Source organism: Panthera tigris, chromosome A3 (assembly GCF_018350195.1).
Source record: "Panthera tigris isolate Pti1 chromosome A3, P.tigris_Pti1_mat1.1, whole genome shotgun sequence".
Taxonomy (NCBI): Eukaryota; Metazoa; Chordata; class Mammalia; order Carnivora; family Felidae; genus Panthera; species Panthera tigris.
Window position 1 is genome coordinate 88,370,088 of NC_056662.1, and position 16,373 is coordinate 88,386,460.

Sequence of the window (16,373 nt, forward strand, 5' to 3'; positions counted from 1 at the left end):
ACTGAGGAAACAGTCATTTTCAAGTACAAAATACAAGGAAGATTTAGTGGACAGAGATGTAGACATTTTTAAGTCGAAAAATCCAGAAATTAGCATTGGTATTTGTTTTTCTAAGGAAATTATAAGTACTTATTCTCAAAACCATATTATGAATCATGTTACTAGGCATCCTGGGAGAAACAAAGCCATCTTGGGTAGAATGGTCCAGACTCTGTATCTCGGAGGCAGTTTTACCGTACTATAGAGCCTTCTCACCTTAAAAGTTGTGGTGCCATAGAGCTTGGTGGTGTGGACTGTCTCTGGAAGCACATTAGTGATGTTGGTAATGAATTCTTCCAAGTACTTACAGGACTTCTCCAAGTGTGTCGTATTGATAATAATCTGGACAAGCTAGAAAATAACAAGCACATGTAAGAGTCATTTGACTATTCACCCCACAACGAATACTCAATAGGAATCTACTGATAGAAGAAAAACAAAAGTCATAATGGCAGCGGCCATCTATATTCTACAAAGGGCTTGTAAGAGCATGGTCTTAGGTTGTACTTCCTCTATGAAGCCTTCCTTGACTTCCCAAAGCAGCTTGTATTTCCCCTACTATAAAAGCACTTGTCATTCTATTTTATGTATATCTTCTGTTTAAGAGATTAGACTAAGAACAAAAAGTGCTCGTGTTTAGCACAGTGTCTGGCAATAAATGACTGCTAAATGAATTAAATAAATGAACTCCCACTGAAAGAACAAGAATAACTGAAATGGCAAGAAGTTTCAAAATGAATCGTAATGAACACAGAGATGTTGGAATAGACTGCAGTATATTAACAAACTACATTAGTTTCTAGAAGAAATAACATGGACGTTACAGTCAGAGAAACAAGTGGATTAACTTCTTTCAAATTAATAATCTGGAGAAAGTTTTTTAACTTCTCTAATGGCTGCTTTTTTATCTGTAAACTGCCAAAAATAATTTCTAACTCACATAGTTACTTTGAGGATTAAGTATCCTTTTGTTAATACTATTTTCCTTTTCTAACAGGAGAGATCCTTAAGAACGACAGTATTGGTAAGATAAAAAGTCATTTATAAATAACTTTGAGAGGAGGATGAGAAAGAATGACTCTTACTGTCTGTATAGAATTAAAGTTTGTAAAGTTACTTCACAATTCATTTTCTTACACTGTATTCCCAGCGACCTGGAAAAGTAAGTTAAGTGGGCATAATTATTGCTTCTATTTTACTAAACAGAAACAGAATGAAATGATTTTCTCCAGCTCACATAACCTAAATGGAATTAGGACTCAAATCCAAGTCCTCTACCTTCAAATTATGGACTCATCGAAATGACTTCTGATGTTGCCTTTTAGCATAAGCATAAGATGGCAGTCCTGGGCGGGGGGAGGTGCACATTTACCATACATTAGGCTAAAATAATAGTTTCTGGGTCTGTCACCAACTAGACCTCGAAATGCTTTGATTCCACTCTTGTAAAAAATAAGTTTAAACTGAAACAAGGAGAGGTACCTATTACTTATTCTAACTATGAAAAGTATTGACATTTCGCAGTCTAAAAGAAATTTGAAAAGAAAATGGAATAGAATCTTTTTTTGTCTCTCTTTTCTACATGTTTAACTTTTTGTTTAACAAAAAGGCTGTGTGTGGCGGCAGGGCTGTGGACGGTAGGGGAAGTTTGGGTGTATAAGGTTACGGATGGACTTAGGTGTACCTTTTAGTCCGGTGAGAGAGTGAGCCAGGGCAGAGTGGGCAGATGACACAAAGGGAAATCAGAACTGAAGATGAAGGTGGGGGGTAACATACATTTTACAATCAAATGGTACTTCAAAACAATGTTTAAAAGTTGAATGACACCTCAGTAGAAGCCATTGTATTATACTGTGGAATATGACACAAAAATATTAATAGGATTATAATCAGAAAGTACACTCTTATCTCCCCAACAGCAACCAGCACAGGGCTAAAGCACAGTTCATTCTCAAAGAATCCATGTCAAATCATAATGACAATGCTTTCGTAATGGATTGGACTAAGGAAAAAGGTACTCAAGGATCTATTCCCCAAGGATCAGCTGGAACATGGGAGGGAAGTATCTACTTTTGAAACATGAACACAAAGGGCAGAGACCCAGAGATGCAATTCCAAACAAATGAAATGCTAGGGCAACATTGGGACTCAATCTCTGTATTATTCCCCACAGCCTATCAGACAAGTTCATATTCATCACCCTTCCCTTCATTCTACAGTTTGAATTTGGAGACTCTGAGCCTTGGACACAGATATGATCTCCTACAAAATTACCAAAAACATTAGACTTTTAAGCGTAGAGTGCTCTAGGAAAGAAAACCTACCAAAATAAGCAGTTCATCACCCTCTTCCTTTCAACACGTTTCTCCCTCAAAGAAAGGCTAAAATCGTTTAAAAATTTTTAATTGTCTAAATTAAATCACTCTTCTTCCTGAGTGGGAGGGTGGCTACCGGCAAGGTTGTCTTGGTGTATAAGTTAGAAAGTAAGAGAGCTAATTTGGAGAACTGAAGAATTTCTATTTTAAAGTCAGCATTACCTAGAGGGAACATATTCCATCTATCAAAAGAAATCCTAATAATAAGGAGGAATCATGTCATGTTATCGAAATAAAAAATAGTGGCAGTCAAAGAGAAAATTGTCCTGTTTTGCAGGATATTGGCAGTTAAAAAAAAAAAAAGGAGGCGGCTTCACTGGGTACAGTAGTAATTTCCCTTGACTTTTTAAAGATCTGTCAACACAAAAGATCACCATGAATTACATCAACTGGCTGTCAGTCACTTTTGAAATGTTTCATTGCCTAGCACAGAATAGACTATTAAAACACTCTACGATTACATTAGATACCATGTCATTTTCAAAAGGAATATTGTCTGTTCATGAGGCCTAAATGATCTCTACTTCTGAATGACAGCTAACCAAAATCTTTACAAGGGCATTTACAAATGTGAAGCCAGATACTTTAGGGGTAATTCTGAACTTAAGGATGAAATGAAGCAATTTCAGATATCAACTTCCATCAGAGTTTGAGCTCCTTTGATATTTTTAACCCCCACTTCCCACTCTCTTCCATAAATATATCACTGTAGCAATCCAAACTGTCCTTAATATTGTTTCAAGGACATGGTATTAGCAATAGATGAAGTATTGGTTATAGCTTATATAAAGCAGAGTTCTCTGAGGATTGCCTGGGAAAAAAAGAAAGAAAACACTATAAAGCAAACAACCACCTCTTACACATGAATGACATGAGTCACTTAGGTTAAAAACCATTAAGAAGCAGAAAATATTTCTGTCTCTCATTCCTGTAGCAGAGACAATGATGAGGAAAGCACAGAGCAGACTGTGGAAGTCACCTGTTACCTTCTCACATCCTCTGTTTCCCAAAGCAGAGAATTCAGGACACTGAAGCTCCACAAGGACTGACCCAAAGCAAGAAAATGAGAAGTCACCCCACCCTCCACACTGCCAGTGCTTCTCAACTGTTGGATTGGCAAGAAGATGAAGAAGTAAATAGCGGCCTTGGTTCTCATTCGCAAACATAAACTCGACCTAAGATTTCAAGGATTTTTTTCTCCATTTCACCCAGCAAAGATAAAAAAAGCTGGTTCGACTACCAATTTTTTACCATCTCCAAAGCAAATACCTAAAATACTGAAGTACTTGGAGCTAGTGGTTCCAAATTCAAAATCTAGTACAAAGCTTATATTTGACAAGACTTACTTACAAAATAAGTGATATTAGCGATATCAGTGCTGTTAACAACAGGCGATGGCAAACAGTGATATGTGGGAGATATACAACAGGATAGAGCCACATGGTCATCAATTTAAACGATATTAAAAAGAAAGGTGGAGGGGCGCCTGGGTGGCTCAGTCGGTTAAGCGTCGGACTTCGGCTCAGGTCATAATCTCGCGGTTTGGGAGTTCGAGCCACATGTCGGGCTCTCTGCTGACAGCTCAGAGCTTGGATCCTGCTTCCAGTTCTGGGTCTCCACCTCTCTGCCCCTCCCATGCTCATGCTCTGTCTCTCTCTGTCTCTCAATAATAAATAAATGTTAAAAAAGTAAACAAATAAATAAATAAAAGGTGGAATGCAAAGCATTGGTCATTTATTTGGGTCTCCTGGGGCACTATTATAAATATATATAAATATATATATAAGTATATATATTTATATATATAATATAATATATATATTATATAAATATAATTATATTATATATAATATATATTATATATATTATATAATATAATAATATATATAATATATATAATATGTATATAATATATAATAATATATATAATATAATAATATATATAAAATATGTATATAATATATAATAATATATATAATATATATAAAATATGTATATAATATATAATAATATATATAATATATAAATATATTTATATAAATATATATATATTATATAAATATAAATATAATATAAATAAATATATATATAAATATTCAATGTGGTATCACCAATAGGAAATCTTAATTTCTTTAACTTAACCATAGGAACCCACCTACCTATCTTTCTTTTTTCTTTCTTCTCTTCATCATTTAAGAACTCCTCTGTGCCAAGGAATGAGAATACAGCTGTACATAATTACACACACGACAGACAAGGCCCCTGGCCTTGTGGAGATTAGAGTAACCACAAACTCATATAAACATACAGCATAATATCAAGTAGTAATAAGCACACTGATGGTAGGGCTCAGATAGGTGGTCGAGGAAGGGCTCCTTAAGGAAATGACATCTGAGTGGAGACTTAGATAAAGTGAAGTTATATTATTTCTATTATCTATAATAAATACAATTTAATCCAATTTATACATTAAACCTTTCTATCAACTCATTCTTCATGAAGAAGTTAAGATGTGTTTTGATTCATCTCAAAATTTTCTTTCAAACGTAACTAATTCTCTGATATTCTGAGATTAATATTAACTGGTGGTTTATTTCCTTCCTATCCATGGTACTGATGTTTTTAAATTAATGTAGTGCAAGAGTCAAGGTTCAGAACAAAGGAAATCTTATTTTAAACATTATTTCAAATCTTATTTTTAAAAGAAAATTTTGTATTTCAAAACTTGTCTTAAATCTTGTTTCCAAACTACTTACTGGTTGTGTGGCCTTAGGCAAAGTTAAGATCTCTCATCATCTTAAAACTGAGATAATAGCATCAATGTCATACCAAAGAAATAATCAATATATTACAAATTATCACATATAAATATTATATAAATGATAAAGTACTGAATGTAATATATACAAAATTCGTGAAAGCTATTATTGATATGGACTTACTTAACATATCTCCCGTTAAATATGGCTTAAGAAAATCTACAACCATTCTGACTAGTCTCACTTTAATTCCTATCCATTGGCCAGAGTGGGCACTTAATGCTACAAAATAACCACATTATCCAGCACCAACCAATCTCTTTTCCATACCCCCAGATGTACTTTCTCTCTGCTTCAACCCCAACATTTGCTCTGGATCTCTACTTTCAGCTGAAGATCTATCTTTCACTGAGAAAACAGAGCATTTGGAGTATTCCACCACAAAATATGCCCAGCCACCACCATCTGTGTCCACATACACTGAGTCTCATCTGTTACCAGAGATGAACTTTACACCATCTAAAGCCAATCCCTCTGTTTGTGCATTGCAGTCTACATCCTCTCTCCTACTTGAGGGCATTACTCCAAAGATTCCCCCTTTCTCCTACATCCTCAACTTTCTGCTTTCCATTGCAACATTCTCATCAGAAATAACAGGCTATTACATCTCCTGTTAAAAAACGAAACAAGGGGCGCCTGGGTGGCTCAGTCAGTTAAGCGTCCGACTCCAGCTTAGGTCATGATCTCACAGTTTGTGGGTTCAAGCCCTGCATCGGGGTCTGTGCTGAGAGCTTGGAGCCTGGAGCCTGCTTTCGATTCTGTGTCTCCCTCTCTCTCTGCCCTTCGCCCACTCGTGCTCTCTCTTTCTGTCTCAAAAATAAATAAACATTAAAAAAAAAACCTTTTGCTTAATTCACTTCCCCTGCCAATTACCACCTCATTGGCTTACCTTTCTAATAAAATTCCCTGAAAGAGTTGTCTTCTCCTTACTGTCTCCAAAGTCACTCTTGTCATTCTCACTCTTCTCATACATTAAATTGTGTAATTCAAGTCAACACCTTATTTTAAAATGGTTTTATATTTACAAAATAGCTTCAAAAAGTTCCCAAGTGTGCCACACCCAGTTCTTCCTATTGCTAACATCTTCCATTACTATGGTATATATGCCACAACTAAGCAACCAACATTGGTATATTACTGTTAACTGAGCAACACGCTTTATTCAGATTTCACTAGTTTCTCCCTAATGTTTTATCTTTTTCAGGATCTCGTCTAAGATACCACATTACATTTAGCTGTCATATCTCCTTAGCTTCTTCTGGTCTGTGACAGTTTCTTAAGACTTGTTTTTGATGACCCTACAAGTTTTGAGACGTACTGGTCAGGTATTTTGTAGAATGTCCTTCAGTTTGGGTTTGTTTAATCTTTTTTTCACAGTTAGACTGGGGTCATGGGTTTTGGAAGAAAGGTCACAGGTGCCTTCTCATCACATCCTATCAAAGGTACATGCTATCAATATCACTTATCAATGATGATTTTAACCTTGATCACCTGACTGAGGTAGTATCTGCCAGGTTCCTTCACTGTAAAGTAACGTTTTCCCTCCTTCCATACCCTACTTTTTACATGAAGTCATAAGTACAACCTACATGCAAGGGGTGGGAGCTAAGTCTCACCTTCTCGAAGGGGTAATATCTATATACATTATTTGAAACTCTTCTGCACAGGACCCATTCTCTTTTCAACCTGCTCCATCAGGAGCCTTCTATCATCATTCTATTAAAAGTTATCTTATTGAGGTCACCGACATACTCCAAGTTGCTAAGTCCCATAGTAATTCTTAATTTTCATCTACCCTGATCTATTATCAGTATTTGTCATAACTGACCACTCCCTCCTTCTTGATACACTTTTTTCATTTGGCTTCCAAGACACCATACTCCTGTTACTGTTCTTGTTTTGTTTTGTTTTCCCTCTAATTCTCTAGTGACTCCTCAATCTCCTCTGTCACTTTCTCTTTCTCCTGACTCCTTAATAATGGAGTGCCCAAGGGTTCAGTCCTTCATCTTCTCTTCTCCATCTTTACAAATTCCTTTAGTAATATTATCCAATCAAGTGGTTATAAACATTATCTATATTCTCCCAATTTTTCATCTCCAGGTCAAACCTCTTTTTCAAATGCCAAACTCATATATACAACCGCTTATTCAATATCACAAACTGTATATTTAATAAACACTACATATTAAATTTCTCCAAAACCAAATTCCCAATATCCTCTACCCCAACACCAGCTCTACCTAAAGTTTTTGCCACCATAGTGCATGGCATATACAACCTTCTATCTGCTCAAATCAAAACATCATGGAGTTATCTTCAACTCCTTCCTTGTTTTCTCTCTTCCTTCAGATCCAATCATCAGGAAAGCATGCTGACTCTAAACTCCAAATCTGGTCACCTGTTACTACCTCCATGGCTACCACCCATGTGGCCATCAAATCTCGCTGCATTACTGTCCTAGCTTCCTAACCAGTCTCCCTGTTTACACCCTGCAGTATTGGGGATACCCAATACAACAATGTGATTCCTTTGAAATATGGCACATTGTACCACTAATCAAATTCCTGCAATGATGACTTCCTTCTTCACTCAAAATAAAAACCAAACACTTTACAGTGGCCCTACCACAACCCCCTAGCACTTTTGTAATCTGATCTCCTGCTTCTCTTCTTCCCCTTTCTCACTCCACTCTAGCCTTCCTAGCTTCCTTATTGTTCCCTGAACTAACCAGGAACTTAAATATCTTTAGACCTTTGCTCTAACCTCTGCCAAGAAATGCTCTTTGCCCTTAAAACAATAACTCAACATCAAGATGCTACTCTTTTTTTTAATATATGAAATTTATTGTCAAATTGGTTTCCATACAATACCCACTGCTCATCCCAAAAGATGCTCTCTTCAATGCCCATCACCTGCCCTCCCCTCCCTCCCACCCCCCCATCAACCCTCAGTTTGTTCTCAGTTTTTAAGAGTCTCTTATGCTTTGGCTCTCTCCCACTCTAACCTCTTTTTTTTTTTCCTTCCCTCCCCAATGGGTTTCTGTCAAGTTTCTCAGGATCCACATAAGAGTGAAAACATATGGTATCTGTCTTTCTCTGTATGGCTTATTTCACTTAGCATCACACTCTCCAGTTCCATCCACGTTGCTACAAAGGGCCATATTGCATTCTTTCTTATTGCCACGTAGTACTCCATCGTGTATATAAACCACAATTTCTTTATCCATTCATCAGTTGATGGACATTTAGGCTCTTTCCATAATTTGGCTATTGTTGAGAGTGCTGCCATAAACATTGGGGTACAAGTGCCCCTATGCATCAGTACTCCTGTATCCCTTGGGTAAATTCCTAGCTGGGTCATAGGGTAGGTCTATTTTTAATTTTTTGAGGAACCTCCACACTGTTTTCCAGAGCGGCTGCACCAGTTTGCATTCCCACCAACAGTGCAAGAGGGTTCCCGTTTCTCCACATCCTCGCCAGCATCTATAGTCTCCTGATTTGTTCATTTTGGCCACTCTGACTGGCGTGAGGTGATATCTGAGTGTGGTTTTGATTTGTATTTCCCTGATGAGGAGCGATGTTGAGAAGATGCTACTTTTTTTAATAAGACCAACTTCGAATCTCCACCAGACTCCTGATTTCCTTAACATGGGTTCCTTCCTTTGTCTTCATCAAATTCACTTCCTTCTATCATACTAGAGGATTTACTATTTATTTTGCTGTTATTTATCATGTTTTCTGCCACTAGAATGTAGGCAAGGATCTCTGTTGTTGTTATTCTTGTTGTTGTTCACTTATTTATCCAAACAGCTTAGATCAGTGCCTGTTAAACACAGTAGGTATGCAATAAATATTATAAAGTCAACAAGCAAGCTATTTATCTTAACAGGACATTTGTTGTAATCTTCTAACTTTTCTTGGTTGAAAAAACTTCACCCTGTACTAAACTTGACAGTCACTGTTTACCTACCCAGACCTCTTTTTCAACAACACCAGGTAACATACATGGAGTATTTACTACATACTGGGTACTGTTCTAAGTGCTTCCTATGTTCATTCAATCCCCACAACAACCCTATGAACTACACGCTCCCAAGAACACATTTATTAAGGGAAGAGAACCTAGGCAGAATTGGAACCCAGGCAGTCTGCTTAAGGACGCACACTCTTAACCACTGCTCTGCTGACTTTCTTCCCACAGACCTGGAAGAAGCAACCTGAGGAAACCAGCTAGACCTGCTGACTGAACAGGGACAGTCACGTAAGGTCTGAGAGTGCGAAGCATTCAAGTTACAGTAAGCGAGAACTAAAAGGTAATGTCGACCTGAGTCAACGTGGGGAAGCCAAGAAGCAAGGACAAAAGCAAGAAAACCAGTGTACGGAGAGGAAAAGATAAAAGGATAGAGCATATAGACAGAAAAAAGAAGAAATGTGGTAACATAAATTCGAACAAGACAGGCAGACAGACATTAGCTTACAGGAACTCTTAAGACCTGAAGGAACTGTCTGACAACCTGAAATAGGGTTCAGTTAGTTTTGTGGTTTTATAATACTTGTACTGCTTGAATGGATATGTGCTCGCTGACACAAAATCATCTCTACCTAAACAATTTCCACAGTACTATGGACTTCTTGTAAAAGCCCCTTTGTTATGATGAAATAATTAAATCAGTATGGAAATCAGTACATTATAGTAAAAGTGAATTAAGTTTGGGAAAAAAACAACCCAGACTTAGGTCTCGTTTCTATCATTTTGTTAACTATATGACCTCAGGCAATCTCGCTGAACTTTAATTACGCTTTCTATAAAATAGGAATAATAACACATGCGTAGCCAGCTTCAAATGTCATTGTACTAAACGAGATGGTATTTGTGAATAGACTATGAAGAATACAAACTGTTCGACAAATGTTACCTAGTATGATGATGCGTGCAGATATGAACTCACGCTAGTTACCTGTAAAGGAGGATATAATGTCTTTCCAAAGGTGAGCAATATAATTATTCTATTGGCGATAAAAATCACTGGGTATGTATTTGTCTGTATGTGTACAAACCACCATAAAAGCCAAAATAAATAAATGTGTGTAGATGTTCCTTCATTCATATGCAAGGATATTGATACTGAAAGTACATTATTACCTAGAAAGATCCAATGACTTAGGAATAATATTTAGCATCCACTGAAAAGGTGCCAAGAACTAAAATATAGTTCTTTTGATAAGCTTCTACTGCTTCTCCTGTCCTGACCTGACATGTGCAGGGCCCTTGCAAAGGACAATGGTGTCAGGAAAACTGAAGAACTGAGAAGTTAGGTCTTTCTCTTAAGATGTCACAGTAAATCAATGGCATGCACAGTCACAACTAAACTCAAGAGACTTCTGAGGCCAAAGCTGTTTCTATCACACCATCTTCCTTCTAAGTTACCTGTTTAAAATGTTTTAAGAGACCGTTAGATGGCATAAGAAAACCTGTATTAAAAGTTATAATACAGAGATAGTTCAAAAACTAAATAACAGACTTCCTGTCCTACCTGGGATCCACATAAGGAGAACAGTGCACTGTAACAGAAGGAGGAGGACTTCCTACTTTTCACTCCACTTCATTCCACTTTCCTTTTGCTCAGCCTTCCTGACGATGAAAAGAACTTAACCTATTCTCAGACATAAAGATAATACCTAATATCTCTATACCCAGCCACAGAAAGGAAGCTCTGCAAAATGAGGGAACTGTCCTAAATAATGTCAAATGTAACTTTCAATCATAAAAAAAGTTTGTTATACACGGAACTCAAACACTGCCAAAGTTCCACATTATAATAGTTTAAAATCTTCACCCAGGGAAAGAAGCTAGCACTCCAAAATCAGAAGGAGATGCTCACCTGGCTTCCAGCTGTCTTTACCTATGAGTCAGATTCATTAACCATTTGCTGAATTTCACCATGATCTCTGACAGTGTATATCTGAAAACGTCAATTTTTCCTAGAGCAACGGACTTCCAAACTACACCACCTCTACAAGTAAAACATATGGCCAACAGCCTTTCCCTTTCCCTGTGAAAAAAAATTCCTCCAAGCTCTCACTTTTGGCAATATAATTTCCATAAAATGGCAGGTCGACTCTCCCATGCAATCCTGGGTTTCCAAGAGAAAGGAAACTTCACATCTTTCTAAATTTTAGGACTCCACGCCAACGTGCCAAATCTTCAGTTTGCCAAGATACTGTTCGCAACACGTGTGTAATATCCCTTCTTGCTTTGTGAGATTCTGTAAGCTTCCACAGAAATGTGACGATCGCCTTTCTCCCACATTTCCTCAATCCCAGATCCCCAGACTCACATGCTGATAAAGAGTAATTCACCATTCACATACAAGAGGTATCTCAAAACCAAAAGCTGAGTCTAACACAAACCAAGGACTACAAGTGCCAATATCCTTGGCATCCATGATTTACGCACACACATGTGGTTTCATATTGTATGTTGTATTTGAACTGTCATTCGTTTGGATAGGAACCTGATGTTGACTATATTCTCCAACCAACAATTTTGTTTTTATATAATTGATGGCAAATAATACAAATGTATCCCAACAACCTCAGAAAGGAAAACCGGTTAGGTACTGAAAATAATGAGAGAGAGAGAGAGAGGGAGAGAGAGAGAGAGAGAAAGTGACTTTTCAAAATGTAATAAATGTCTCCAAGAGGACAAAAGAAAAAAACAAATGATTTGTTTTGCACTTTCACCATTAGGAATCCATCAGTAAGAACATGACGGACCGTATAGAAAGTTATAATTAACTTACAAACAGGCCCCAGAGCTTAGGGCATCTGTTCACATATTGCCTTGGCTGCCTCCATTAAGAGCAGCTTTACCTCAGTAAGTCCAATATTCTTCCTTTTAATGACATTCTGCAGAGAGTTGCTCAGAGTCCTGGTTAGCAACAGGTTTGTAGATTTACGAATCATGTCATCGACTTCGGTTGAGCTGAAAAAGAATTATCAAGAGTGAGTCATACCAGGGAGCAGGATTACTCTTGAAACAAACAAGGCACCACCAGTGGTACTTCTGATGATGTTAATGATAATGGCAGCAGCGAATAACATTTATTTTGTGCCAGAAATTATTCTAAGTACTTTAATATACTAAAATTCATTTAATGGTCCTGGGTGGCGCAGTCGGTTAAGCATCCGACCCTTGATTTCAGCTCGGGTCATGATCTCACAGTTCATGAGACTGAGCTCCTCATCGGGCTTTGTGTTGACAGCATGGAGTCTGCTTGAGATTCTCTCTCTCTGCCCCTCCCCCATTCATGTTCTCTCCCTCTCTCTCTCTCTCAAAAATAAATAAATAAACCTATAAAATAAATAAAATTCACTTAAACTTCACACCAATGATACAAAGTACTTTTATTATTATTTCTACTTTACAGATGAGGAAATGAGGGCGCAGAGAAGTTAAGTAACTTCTTCAAGGTCATACAGTAAGTAAACAGCAAAAAAAGGCTTTGAACAAGGCCATCCAGCGCTAAAGCCCATAGCATTTAAACACTGTGATAAACTGTCTCTCAGACCACATAAACAGTTACCCAGCATGATTCCTCATCCTGAAATCATTATTTCTCCCATACTTCCAAGATCCTTCACAGATTGTTAATATTAATAATTTTCCAACCTGGTCTCTCCATTGGCTTCCTACCGCTAATTGTGTACAGCTAATTGCTGATGACAACCCCTAAGAAAAGTTACTTCTGTATTGTCTTCTTTCATAGAATGTCTGTTTAGCTCTGATTCCAAAATAAGTGTTTTAGGCTGGTAGTTTAATAATGCATAAATGTCTTGTAATCCTTACTATCCCAAAAATGACGAATAAAGACATTTTCCTTTTTTGAATTTATTCCCTCATTTTTAATCCAGTGAACATTATTAAACCCTTATTGTGTAATGGTTTTTTTTTTTTCAGGTAAACTCACAACCCCGAAATCAAGAGGTGCATGCTCTAACAATTGAGCCACCAGGCACCCCAATAATGGTATTTTCTATACAGTAAAGGAAACTAAACATAAAGAAAATGATTCAATAGCTATCTATATTTATATGCAAAGTTTGAAAAAGAAAAACAGCCCTGTAACCAATAAACTAAATTCTAGACCTATACATCCTCCATGAGCCCCTGAAAGTATAACCCAAGATGGCTTTCTATAAAAGATATACTTTTAAGACAAATATTTCTTCAATGATAAGGTTAATGTTATAGAAAGTCTAGTTTATAAACATCAAGAAATAACTGTAAATAGAGATTTGTGAGTTCTTTGTAAATTTATTGCTTGTGGATGATGGTCACAAATTTAATCTCAGCCATTTCTCTTTCTAGAGAAGAAAATCAGAGGCTTAGTATAGTCAGATTAAAAATCTTACAATTTTAAATATATAGGCAAGGTATATTATCAGGCTATGTGGAAAACAGAAAAATATCAAAACTAAATATGACCACAGAATTCAAGGACATAATCAGGAAGGAATGATACATCAAAATATTTTCACAACGTCCATGTAAGGATACATTTAATTGACCAATACCCTCTGGCCCACTGCTAACCTTTCCAAAATTATTACTGAACTGAAATACTTCACTCCACAAATATATGAGGTGCTGGGCATTATGTGGGTAGAATAATGAGATCAAAATGGTGAATGAACAAAATAGTCATGGTTCCTGCTTTCATATATTAAACTAATAATTATACCAGGTCAATTGTAATATGAGCTACAAATAAGTATACGTTGCTATAAAAATTATTAACACAGGTATCTAAAGAATCTGGTGCCCCTGATATTAATCACTCTCATGATATCCTGTACTTATTACATATCTCTATTATGGTTTAAGAAGACTGGGGCGTCTGGGTGGCTCAGTCAGATCAGCACCTGACTTCTGCTCAGGTCATGATCTCATAGTTAGTGAGTTCAAGCCTTGCGTTGGACTCTGCACTGACAGGTTAGAGCCTGAAGCATGCTTCAGATTCTGTATCTTCCTCTCTCTCTGCCCCTCCCCCACTTGTGTTCTCTCTCTCTCTCTTTCTCTCTCTCTCTTTCTCTCTGATAAATAAACATTACAAAAAAAAAAAAAAACATCTAGCAGAAGTTCCACATTCGGATGTGATATAGAAGATTAAGAAAGACCACCACTATCTTCATCACAACAAAAAAGTCAGGTCTAATCTAAAAGCTATATTTTCCTTCAATGTCCACAAAGTATAATTAGCACACATACATAAATGTATACCTGGATTGCGCACCATGACAAGCCTTTGAAAGGTGACCAAAGGGTAGCAGTCACTTTCATACCTGAGGCCATTTGCTACTCTGGGTACAGATGGATACAAGACTGAAACAGTCAGAGGCTGAAAGGCTTTGGTGAGATGAAGAGAAATTAGCCAAACCATTAACAATATGGGCTGCTATGACAGTTTGGAATCCTGGAGAGCCCCGAAACAAAAATAAATGAACTGATGCAATAATTCTCCCCTACAAGAATTCTGCTCCAGGGGCGCCTGGGTGGCTTGGTCGGTTAAGCGTCCGACTTCGGCTCAGGTCACGATCTCGCGGTCCGTGAGTTCGAGCCCCGCGTCGGGCTCTGTGCTGACGGCTCAGAGCCTGGAGCCTGTTTCAGATTCTGTGTCTCCCTCTCTCTGTGACCCTCCCCCGTTCATGCTCTGTCTCTCTCTGTCTCAAAAATAAATAAACGTTAAAAAAAATAAATAAATAAAGAATTCTGCTCCATAAGAAATGGTGAGGGGGGTGCCTGAGTGGCTTGGTCAGTTGCGCTTCTGACTCTTGATTTCAGCTCAGGTAATGGTCTCACAGTTCATGGGTTTGGTCCCCATGTAAGGCTCCGCACTGATGGTGAGGGGCCTGCTTGGGATTCTCTCTCTCCCCCACTTCTCTCTGCCCCTCCCCTGCTTGTGCACATGTGTGCTCTCTCTCTGTCTCTCTGTCTCTGTCTCAAAATAAATGAAAACACACAAACACACACACACAAAAAGGTGAGGGCAGGGCAACTGGGCAGCTTAGTCAGTTAAGCATCCCACTCTTGATTTGGGCTCAGGTCATTATCTCATAATTGTGAGATCCAGGCCCCTATCGGCTTCACACTGAGCATGCATCCTGCTTGGGATTCTCTCTCTCCTTCTCTGTCTCCGCCCCTCCTGCACTCAATCTCCACCCCCTCCCCCCAAAAATAAATAAGCAGTTATAAAAAAAAAGAAAGAAAGAAAGAAACAGTGAAGACAATGCTAGAAAACAGAGACAGATCTTGCAAATTCTGCAAGGGGTTTTGTTTCCAAGGCTAAAGAAACTCAATCCAAAAAGGAGAAGAAACTAACTAATGATGAAACCAGCCCAGCTCAAATCCTGTTAAGATCAGAGATAAGCTCCTGGATAAAAGCTCTGGAATTTTAGAGTTGGTCTTCTGGACAAAGAGATTCTGCAGTATCATTTGAAATCAGAAGTAATTTGAAACTAATTAAAACTGAGACTCACATTCAGTTCACTCAAGAAATCTGAATGATCTATCAAGTAGCCAGGAGTTGCAGAAGAAGAAAAAGAATGAGAAAGGAGGCATATTTAAAGACATACTGGCAAAATCATCTCCAAACATGACAAAATATTTCAACCCACATATCCAAGAGCTTTAGTACCTCCCACACAAAATTAACACACACATTTAACAACATCAGAGTCATTTAACAACATCAGAGTCATGGGGTGCCTGGGTGATTGAGTCAGTTAAGCGTCCAACTTTGGCTCAGGTCATGCTGTCACAGTTGGTGAGTTCAGCCCCCGCATCGGGCTCTGTGCTGACAGCTCAGAGCCTAAAGTCTGCTTCAGATTCTGTGTCTCCCTCTCTCTCTGTCCCTCCCCTGCTTAAACTCTGTCTCTCTCTCTCAGAAATAATAATGAATAAGGTTAAAAAAAAAGAATATTAGATCAAATTGTAAAGTCCAAAGATAAAAAGAAAATCTTAAAAACAACCATGGAAAGAAGACAATACGTTCAGAGGAACAAGAATAATAATGGCTTATTTCTCTTCAGAAAACAATGGAGGCAGACAGTGGTATGACATCTTTAGACTATCAACCTAG

General features: G+C 37.7%; 1 protein-coding gene across 15 annotated transcripts in view; it reads right to left on the bottom strand.

The window, feature by feature from the left end:
* Nucleotides 1-16,373, bottom strand: part of EXOC6B (exocyst complex component 6B) — a 605,784-nt gene that overhangs the window by 254,837 nt on the left and 334,574 nt on the right. For all 15 annotated transcript variants that reach the window (XR_006215816.1, XR_006215815.1, XM_042981710.1 and 12 more), the window contains 2 exons: nt 12,106-12,217; nt 256-390 (listed from right to left, as the gene is read on the bottom strand). Coding sequence is in view for 13 of the 15 variants with exons in the window: in XM_042981710.1 (XP_042837644.1) it covers nt 256-390; nt 12,106-12,217 (247 nt within the window). In the remaining 2 variants the exon portion in view is untranslated. The remainder of the gene's footprint in view (nt 1-255; nt 391-12,105; nt 12,218-16,373) is intronic.